At 46.2% G+C, this 10644-nt stretch overlaps 1 protein-coding gene across 1 annotated transcript; it reads left to right on the top strand.

The window, feature by feature from the left end:
- Positions 1-1462: 1462 nt before the first annotated feature.
- On the top strand, positions 1463-9666 carry GLRX (glutaredoxin). The gene is made up of 3 exons (XM_045566368.1): positions 1463-1752; positions 6990-7109; positions 8639-9666. The coding sequence occupies exons 1-2, from the start codon at positions 1546-1548 to the stop codon at positions 7101-7103; spliced, it is 321 nt and encodes a 106-aa protein (XP_045422324.1). The 5' UTR covers positions 1463-1545; the 3' UTR covers positions 7104-7109; positions 8639-9666.
- The last annotated feature ends 978 nt before the right edge of the window (positions 9667-10644 follow it).

Below are 10644 nucleotides of genomic sequence, written 5' to 3'. Positions count from 1 at the left end.
CAGCCACGGGATGACCCTGGCCAAGAGAACCTGAGGCGGCAGCCTGCAGGGCCCTGAAGAGACCCTGGGCCCCACGGGGCCCTCTGGGAGGGGACCGGCCACAGGAGTCTGAGAGAAAGGAAGGAAAAGATGAGGGGAGACAGGACTCTGCCCCTGAGCTTGTTCTGGAGGGAAGTGAAGCTGTGGGCCGGGGAGCCCCGAGCCCTGGCCTGACAAGCCACCTCCAGTCCCCAGCCCCGCCACATGCTTGCTGTCAACAGAGATCTCACTCAGCTGCCTCCCCGTGACTCCGAATCTGGGCTTCTCCTTCTGCCATTTTAATTTTAGTACCAATTAGAGTCACTTTTCTTCCCTCCTCTCTATCCCACTATGCTTGGGATTCCACCCACGTGACAGTGGTGGTGTCCTGCTCTGGCTCCGGCCCCACCTCTTTGAAAATACTCTGATTTCAGTGTAAAAATTCATGGAGAAAACGATGATCCACTTTTAAAGGAGAGAGTTTTTCCTTGATTTGTTTATTTAACTTACCACACACTGGAGGGGTCAGAACTGGACCTGGGAGTAGAAGACGTTGGCTTTGCGGGAGGGAGAGTGGGCACCCTGGGGCCCCCACCTCGCGCCTTCGGACACTGGAGGTCAACACGGGGTCGGGGTTGTTACACAAATGGGGAAAACACAGGGTCAGAGGAAAGATCCGCATTTAGTCTGTAGTTTGGAGTCAGGGGCTCCCTTGGAGTTTGCTTCCATACTAAACGGCTGTTTAAGGGTCACCGAGTCACATGCTTAAGGCGTGAAGCAGGTGTCTCAAGGGTGTGGGCCTACCAGGTGGGACACGGAGCAACCGGAGCCACTGTCTGCCCCCATCCAAAGGGGACAGCAGCTACTCAGCCCCAGCTGCTGCCACTAAAGAATTCATGCTCTGTGCTGTCTGACCTGACTTTTCACAGAGAAGTTGCAAGTCCAGATTCTTTTGTGCAATCTTCAGATTTTTAACTACTTAGAATGAATTCCATTAAGACAGTCACAACAACAAACACCCTGGAAGAAACCTCCACGTGGGGCGCCAAGTCACAATTTCGATTCATTTCCTCTAAAGAGATTTCAGAGCACTCTGTTTCTTGAGTGAATCTGTTTGCATTTTTAAGTCCAACCATATCTCCAAGAAGGGAGGCAAAGCATTGGCTCTACGAGGTCACTGCCTCCACGTCCCCCTCCCTGAGGCTGGTCTGTGCTTCCCCAGGGGGTGACTTAACTCTGATCCCCGTCAAAGGGCAGGCACTCCCCAAAGGTCTGAGGATAGCAAGGGCATCCTGGCCATAGCTACTAACAACAAAATAGCGAGTGTGCATTCACAGCAGTGCCAGTGAATTATACCACAGAAATGCCTTTGGAGCTGTCCCTTTAAAACTCGAGCATGCTACCAGGCTAACTCCTCCTCCAGGGAGGTTCCTTACTAAAGAGAGCCAGCTGGCCGGGGCCTCGTTCAACACCCCAAGCAATACCTGCAATTGAGGACTCCTCCCTGGGAGAGGACAGCCTGTCAGCATGGCTCAGGAGTTTGTGAACGGCAAAATCCAGCCTGGGAAGGTGGTCGTGTTCATCAAACCCACCTGCCCCTACTGCAGAAGGACCCAAGAGATCCTCAGTCAATTGCCCTTCAAACCAGGGTTTCTGGAATTTGTCGATATCACAGCCAACAGCGATGCAAACGAGATTCAAGATTATCTGCAGCGGCTCACAGGAGCAAGAACGGTGAGTGTGGGGGTTAGTTTTAAAAGGCTCCCGGGTGGCTTTTTCTCCTTGGGGCTGTGTCTTTCTCTACGACACCGCCAGGGTTCCGTTGTTCAAGGCGTCTGGAGGGCTTTGCAGGGTGTGGGGGAGGGCGCCTGAGAGAAGACACTGGTCACTCGAATGAGCGGCTGGCCTGCAGCCACAGGTCCCCTCAGAGCAGAGAAAGCAGCACAGCTGATGAGCGCTGTGTGTCACAGTCAGCGGGCCCGCAGCTTGTCTGGGAGTCTCTGAGGAGTCATCTGGAGTCTTTGTTTTAAGCACTGCTGTAAAATGACAATTTTCAGCCACCAGGGCTGGGGGTGGAAGGCGGGCTGGAGGGGCCGGATGTGACCTGTACCTTTCTCTTATCCAGCATGGCTAAGTGCAGGCTTTATTCTGCTTTTGTGTGGCCAAGTGGGATTTACTGCCCTCAATCTTTTCTGTAGGCTTTTTGTAACCTTAACCTAATTTATCTATCTTATCTATTTCTCTTATCTGACTCCTCCCACTGGAAAAATGGAATGCATCATTATCTGCCCGTTGCTCTAAATTGATTACGGTTGTTTCCAGGCCGGTCAGAGTAGGGAGTCGGTAGGTCAGAGTTCTGGCCTGGCTCTCACAGTGGCTTCCCGTGTGATCCGGGCAAGTCACCGTCTCTGTGACCCTCAAAAATGCCAGCTGCAAGACCAGACTGAAGTAGGTGACCTGAAAGTCCCCTTTGCTAAGCATAGAACATGGGACCCTCTAAGAACTGCTGTCCTCCGCCTGAAAAGACTTCCCGCCCTCAGAGTCCTGGTAGGATAGTCTGCCAACCAGATCACCTGTATCGATTCTGGGGTGAGAAATATCCCACCAGCTCACCTAAATTCCCTTTCAGGATGCACATTCTAGGACATAATGTTGGCAGAAGCAAATATCCTGTTTCAGTTTGGGTTTGGTTTGACTTGTGAGGTTTTCTCTGGGTTCTGAGTATAAAGCATGGAGTTGGTCTCTCCCCTTCTCTCCAATAAGAAAGCAGCATTTCGGTACAGAGGGAGGCTAGATGTGTTACCCTATTGCTGCAAGCCGAGGTCCTGGAGCAGACACAGTGGTGAGAGAGGCTCTGCTGGCTTAGTGGGACCACCAGCTACACAGGCTCCAGGCCAGTGCAAAGGCGACCACAGGCCCCGCCAGGGCCCCCACCCTGGGTCCCTCTTAGCCAGTGCCTCCCAAACTTTGCTACACATTAGAATCACCTGGGGAGCTTTTAAAATGATCCTCATGCCCAAATTATGCCCCATACCAATTAAATCACAGTGTTGGAGGTGGGAGCCAAGCATCAGTAGTTTGAACGCCCCCTGCTTGAGTCCAATTTGCAACACAGTTAGGGAACTACTGTTCTCAGCCCAACAGCATCTGATCTCTAGCAGGTAAAGCAAACCTCTTCATGCATTCATTTAACAAATATTTTCCTTCTCTTTGTAAAGCAATAATATTTCTTGTAGTGGCCTTTTAAGTTTGTTTTTAATTTTTTAAAGACATTTTTCATAGATTCTTGAGTCCCGAATGCAATCTTCCAAGAGGAAGAACAAATCCTTTAAAGTTGTATGCTGGATGATCCCCAACAGTGAATTGTTTAGAGTCAAAGAAATTGAGGGCAGTTTCTGTCTTAATTATCCTGTAATGGCCTATGGCCCTGTGGATGTAGTAGGAGATCAGCAGGACTTGACTGGTTACAGAAACTTGTGCTTTCATTCAGGCCATGTACTTGGAGAAGACTGCTTTGGTTTTGCTAGAGCCACAGCTCCTAGGTCGGTACCTTCATTTATTTCTTCTCCAATGCTCTTTTCTTCACATAGATCTGAATTTCTGTCCTATATCGTTTTTCCTTCTCCCTGAACAACTTCTTTGAGCATTTCTTGCAAGGCAGTTCTATTAGGAACAAATTCCCTCAAATATTGTTTGTCTGAGAAAGTATTTGTCCTGCATATTTAAAGGATGAATTTGCTGGATACAACACATATTTTTAAGCACTTACTATGTACCAGGCACTTTTCTGGACATTGGAAACACAACCATGAAAAAAAAAAAATGAAAATTCCTGCCATTTTTGAACCTACATTCTAGTGGGGGAGACAAACAATAAATGTTATAAATAAAATAGCACATGACACTTCCCATTTCCCTATTTACTATGAAGAAAACTTAAGTAGGAAAGGGAGGGAAGGAGTAGGCAATAGGATACAGTTTTAAGTGGAGACATCTGGGCCTTGCTGAGAAGGGAACATTTGAGTAGATCTCTACAGGAGGTGAGAGAAAAGCATATAAGAATTTAGGGGTAGGGCATTCTAGGCAGTGGGAACAGCAGGTGCAAAGGTCCTGTGGTAGAAGTGCCTGGCATGTTCATGGAATAGCAAGGAGGCCAGTATGGCTGGAGCATTGAGTTAATTAGGAGAGTTAGAGAAGATGAGATCTGAAAGATAATGGGAGATAGGTCAGGAAGGCCTTTCAAACTATCCTAAGGACGATGGCTTGTACTCAATGTGAGATGAGATGCCACTGGTGGGTTCTGAGCAGAAGAGTGACTCGATCTCAGTTTTGAAAGGATCACTCTGGCAGCCGTGGGAAGAAGAGACGGTAGGAGGGCCAGGGCGGGGTTGAAGCTGGGTAGCATTTGGAGGCTATAGTGGTAAATTGGGTGAAAGATGTTGGCTCATACCAGGGAGGGAGGTAGCTGAGGAAGTGGTGAGGAGTGCTGGGAAACAGCTGTGAGGAGTTACATCTGAGTAACCCTCTAGAGTACAGAAGATGCTGCCCAGCTGAGGCTGGGAAACCAACTCCCGGACAGTAAGGGCCCCACTACCACCAAACCCAGTCTTAAGGCAGCGGCGGCTGTCCTTCCTCTCCTTTGACAGCAACAGGCTCAAGGTCCTCCAGGGAGGGGCACGAGGCCAGGAAGGGAGGCAGCAGTGGGTGTTTCCTCTGCTTTCCGCAGCGGAACCAACAGTGCCTCTGTGCTTCCTGTTTCATCGCCACAGGCTCCAGTGCTGTCCTGTGCGGCCTGTAGTTCGGTCCCCGTTAGGGGTGATGTTAATCGGTGGGATTTAAGGCAGTTTTGCTGTTCTCCAGACTAGACAGTGGGTGTGAGGACAAAGGGGCCTTTCAGCTTTCAAGTGAAACCGGCTTCTTTGCTAGATGGTGTGCACAAAACTCCACCCTGGGGACAGCCTGATCACATTTCAGGGTCTGTCTCAGGAGGCTGAGGCAGCTATAGAGCTGCGGTTGTTCAAAGCCTCAGTTACCCTGAGAGGAATAGGTGGCTGCTCAGTGTAGACCAGCGGTTTGCAAACCGGATCCTAGGAGCAGCAGCAGCAACACCGGGGAACTTGTTAGAAATGCAAAATCTTGGCCCCCAACCCAAATCTCCCGGATCAGAAATTGAAGGCGAGAGGGAAGAGGAATCTGTTTTAACAAGCCCTTCCGTGGTTCTGATGCGCTTTCAAGCTGGAGAACCTCTAAGGAGAGGACTCCTTGCTGCTCAGGGCGTTCTCAACAACCGAGTTAACTCAAGCCCCAGGCAAGCACCCTGGCCCGAGGGGGAGACTTGGCAAACTGTGGAAGTAAGTAGGGACGATTACTCAGTTCTTTCTGAAAATACAGAAATTCAAGAATAAATACATTGCATCCTTGTTTAAAGCTCAGATGATTTTTATTTAATTAGGTAAGTCCTTAAACAAAAGGAGCTCTGCAGTAGAATTACGTTACGATAACACGAGGATCCTGTTATGTTTCCTGTTATAACTGACCACAGCCAAGTGTTACTGGGGAGATAGAAGCTGAAAGGTCTGAACAATTTGCTTAGGGGAAGCTTTGTTTTCTCTCAAATAATGTCCAGGATCCAGGAAAAAATTTAAGTTTCCCACCCTGTCTTTCTGCAGCCTTTCTTGCAGATAAAAACAGGGTCACGTTGATGACGCCTCCCATTTGCAAAGCCTCGTGCACAGCCGGTGCTGCAGGTGGAGACAGCATCTTCTGTTACCGGATGGGACGTAGCGGGGCACACTCGCTGCACGGAGCCACACGGGTTTCTTCCCACTCTTAGGGTACAGGAAATAGCTGTGAAAATGCAGTATGAGATTGCTTTTTAATTTTTAGCCTTTATTTTTTAAAGTCTACTTCCACCCACACCCCCTTCTGAATAAAAATACTGCAGGACCTTATCCACAATAATTCAGCCCCCTTTCTTATCTTTCTCACTTTTTAAACAACTTAAATTATACCTCCTGAGGAACATCAAAAGCTTCGAAAAATATTCTCACTGCTTTCTGCCTTCCACCACTCCCATCTTCTCTGGTGTGACCCTGGTGTCTGGGGAGAGGGGCTGCAGCTTCTGATCACCCAGGTGACCCACGGGGTGCTTGTCAGGCACTCACTGCCAGTCAGCCCTTGGGTAACACCCTGAGCCTGGGAATTGTCTGAGCCCCAGCGAGGGGACTTCCTTCTGTCCGGATTCTAAAAGCCCTCTGGAATGTGCCTGCACCTAGCAGTAGGGAGGGAGTGTGTGACTGGAAAGAAACTCATTCAGCAGGTGCAATGACCGTGGCCGCTGGGCTTGCCTTGGCTCCAGTGCACCAGGTGTGAAGCTAAAGCAGGTGATGTCCGTGGTCCCAGAGCTGCAGCACTGAAACACCTTAGGATGGATTAAAGGAAAATCAGACTCTCCCCTACTGGAGGACAGAGCTTACCTGTGTTTTAACAATAGACAGAGATGACTCCATTTAATAAACCCTGGACTTAGAAATCGGGGGCAGAGACTTAATGCAAATACTTTTCCAGCTGCACTGAGACACGAATTCCTTCCTGATTGCTGTGGCTTGGCGTACAGTCTCAGGTGTGGGCCCGGCTGCAGAGAAACCAGATTTCAATCAGGGTGGTCTGACTTCAGCCAATCAAAATTCTCTCCCTGAAACATGTTTCTATAGAGTGAAATTTTTATTAAATACCTCTGACAAGTTGGACAATCTCGTGCACAGCGTACTCGATTTGAAAAATATCCTGTCTTAGAAACATTCTTTAATAATGTTACCTTCATAACAGTAAGAAAGTTCTGTCCTGTAAGGAGGCTGTAACGTGATTTGAAAAGTTTGGAATCACAGGAAATATTTAGAAGAAGGATAAAAATATTCTTTGTAATCTAGTAATTAAATGCCTTCAGTGTCCTGGGTTGTTTGCTTTTTCAGGTGCCTCGAGTGTTTTTTGGCAAGGAGTGTATAGGTGGATGCAGTGATCTAGTAACTCTGCAAGAGAACGGGCAGCTGGTGACTCGCCTAGAGCAGATTGGAGCTCTGCAGTAACTGCAGGTGAGTGGCAGGTGACACGCCGGGCCCCACACACTGGGAGACAGTGGATTCCACTGCTGTGGTTTATTATAGTGTAGCATGGCATTCTGGCTAGGGAAAGAACGATTTGGGGTGATCTGAGGAAGTGTGGCATTAATCATTTGTGAATTTTGCCTTTTATAAAGGGATTAATGATGTCAATGGGAGGAATCCTTTGACTCAACCTTCATTTAGCAGATATTTATTTTGCATTGACTTTGTGCCAGACACTGCACTAGGCTCTGGGAATATAGTGATACAAAAAAGATAATATGGAACTCGTATTCTAGAGCAGTGAGCAGTAGACAGATAATAAACAAGTGAGTTATTCCTGAAACAAAAAGAACCATGTGTTAGAACGTGTGGGGAGGTGGGGAGCAAATTTGGCTAATATGATAAGGGAGGGCTTTCCTTGGGAGGGGCTGGTTGAGCTGAGAGCTGTTTGCCAAGATGATGACAGCTACTAAAGATGAAGCAGAAGAACTTTTCAGGCCCAGGGAATGGCAAGTGCAAAGGCTCTGAGGTGGCAAAAAGTAAGAAATGTTCAAGGAACAGAAAGAGAGGGAGAACAGATTGAGAAGGAGGCGTGGTAAGAAACGTGGGCAGGAGCCGGAGCATGGTAGGCAATTTGGATTTATTCGAAATGAAATGTGAAATTGAGGTATTTTTTTTTTCTTTACCTATGTTCACACAGCTCAATCTAATAGTATTTCCAAACACTGAAATGAAATTTTCTACAATCAGTAACCTAAAGGAGATCTTTGGCTCAGTGGGAAACCACAGGGTGATGAAGTCTTTAGAAAGGAATCAGGGTGCATTTGGACTGTGATATCTCCTTTCTCCGCCAGCTCCCTGGCACTGTCGGAGCTCGCTGGCTTCCAAACAGGCCAGTTCCACTGACTCATACTCAGAGAGACTTGAGTGTTTCTTAGTCGAGGGAGAAATTAATGGTTCTTTAATCAAAATGCTCTTTGAGAGGTATCTGTTGCCCACTAATTAATGATTTATTCCTTGGGCGATGAATATACATAATTTGTGATGGTTACTTAGAATGACAACAGAAGGAAAAAAAAGTCTGAAAAAAATACAGCTGAGTCCCCTGAAATAAAATAGTCAATGTTATATATCTTCTAATCACAGTTCTACAACCTCGTCACAGCAGGTGAACCCTGTATCTGAGTTAGCTTTAAAGTAGTCAAAACCCAATTAGCAGCGGTACCAAATGTTTCCTATTCTGGAACATGTTTAGCAATTTAGGCTTAATTAAGAATGGAAGCAGATGGAAAATACCATTTCCCTAAGTGTCTCTGTTTTGGTGTGGGCATGAGAGTCCCCCATGCCCAGAAAGTCTCTCCGTTTGCTTTGCTGTCAGGATTTGCAGGCAACCGTACCTCAGGGTCATCTGTAACAGAGTGTGTTTAAATGGCAGGAACAATTGTCCTGGCAGTGCAAGGGACATGAGGATAACTTGCCTTACAGAAAGATCCAATTCCTTGTTTCTTTCCTTGCAGAGCAGTACCCATGATGACTTCTCCCTCCAGAGCTGAACAGCGTTACAAAGGATGACAGCACTTACTGGTCGATGGAATTTTGGGCACAAAGAGCTTTTTTCTTCTTTTGGCTCAGTATTAAAAAAAGTGAACCCACCTGCTCCTAACCACAGGCCCAAGAAGGTTTTGATGGACCATTTTGGTTTTCTTCTGCATTAGTCCTTTGGGTTCCAGGAGGCTGCAACAAGTTCTGGCCTAAGATTCACCCACCGACCCAAAAGTTGTTCTTTCCCTTTAGCATGTGTCTCTTATTGTTCTCCCTGTGTGGGCCTGCCTCTACCTCTACCTCTAAGACAGTGTTTCTCCACCATGTTTAGCCAGACCCACTCACCCACTCACCCCCAGGACGAATCTATAGTTGGTTTTCTGCTACTGCTGAAATTTTCATTTTGCTGAGTTCAACTTCATGAGTTTGTGTTGTGCAATCAGTGGGTGTTTCAGATGTGTTTTTTCAAACTACATGCAGCTCTCCACCCCACCCTGAGAATTACTGCCCTGAACCAGTGTTCTCAACCCTGCTGTCTCACACGTCTCATAGGAAATGTTCAATTCTGTGAAGGGTCTAAGGATTCAATGAGAAACTATGAAAAGTTAAGCATGGTTGGTTTTCACTTGGTGCCACTTGGATCAGAGGCACAAGTACAGAGGCCGGGGTCCTGTGGCAACACTCTGTTTAAGACAGTTATCCAGGTCATCCCAAACAACCATGTGTTAATTTAGATTTACCAGCAAAATGAAAACATAAAATGTAAAGCATTATCATAGAAAACTTGCAGCCCCCTCCCACAAGAGTGTATCTATGAAAGAGCCAAATCTGAGAAACACTGTCCTAAATGAGTCTGCCTTTTACCCGCCCCACCCTTTGAAACCTTAATCCCTTCCCATGAAGTTTGTTCTAGAATTACAAGATTAAGTTCATTTCATTCTGCAGTCTCTGGTGCAAATGGTTAATTTCTTTTCTAATAAAGAAGTACCTATAGATGACTCAATGATTTTTGTCCAGTTCTTTTTCATGTTCTCGAGACCTTAAGGAATGGTATTAATGTGAAATATGCCAACTTGAAAAGCTTTATTCTTGTTTGTCCCTGCCATTGTATTGACACATGCTGCTGTCACTGAGTACAAATGGTTGATATAATTTTTAAATTTCATATTGAAATAAATATGTCAGCATTAGCCTACTGAATAATGTTTAGGGTTCAATAATAGTCTTTTTAATTTCATATTGCATTTTTCCATTTCCCACCTAAATGTCCTTGTACTTTTGGCTTCTTTCCCTTGTGGGCCCTCGGCACTCTGTTCAGCTAGGGTTGCTGTGGATGATTGTGCAGGTCACACACTGCACAATACTATGAATGCCACCCCCTAATGTTACACATAGTCCCTTACCCACTCTGGACCACTTGCCGGCACTTTCTTTCACACTTCTATGTCCTTGTTCATTGTGCTTCTTCCCCAAGGTGCCTTTTCTTGTCATTTCTTCTACTTTCAAACTCCTCCTTGTTCTTCAATGCCTGATTTATAGACAGCCTTCCCTATATACCTTCTCTTCTCACTGCTTTTTGACAAAAGTCATTGCTCTTTCTTCTGTAATCCAGAAACACTGAGCATGTAGGTATTTCACAACTCTTATCAGGCTATATTGCCATTAATCATCTGTCTCAGTCTCTTGGCAGATTCAGACATACCCAAAGACAAGAACCTAGACTTAACTGTCATTGCAACCCTGTTTCTGGCATAGAAAATCTATTTTATTAAGGCAATTCATGTATATGGTTTAAAAAGCCAAAATGTCTCATGCTCCACCTCTCTCAAATCCCAGTCCTGGTCACACATGTATTAGTTTCATGGCTATTTAAGCCTATTTAAAAATATTATAAAATGTGTTAGACATATAGAAGAGTGTGTAGAATGTATAATTCTATTTAACATCTACGTATCTACCTCAGATTAAGAAAGAAAGCTCG

This window comes from Lemur catta, chromosome 12 (assembly GCF_020740605.2).
Source record: "Lemur catta isolate mLemCat1 chromosome 12, mLemCat1.pri, whole genome shotgun sequence".
Lineage (NCBI taxonomy): Eukaryota > Metazoa > Chordata > Mammalia > Primates > Lemuridae > Lemur > Lemur catta.
Note: the sequence above shows the minus strand (reverse complement) of the source record. Positions and strands in the feature narration are given on the sequence as shown.

Excerpts from the sequence above, each read along its gene's own strand:
- GLRX (XM_045566368.1), top strand. The coding sequence starts at position 1,546 with ATGGCTCAGGAGTTTGTGAACGGCAAAATCCAGCCTGGGAAGGTGGTC. Across the intron at positions 1,753-6,989 it reads GGCTCACAGGAGCAAGAACG|GTGCCTCGAGTGTTTTTTGG; the intron begins GTGAGTGTGGGG and ends TTGCTTTTTCAG.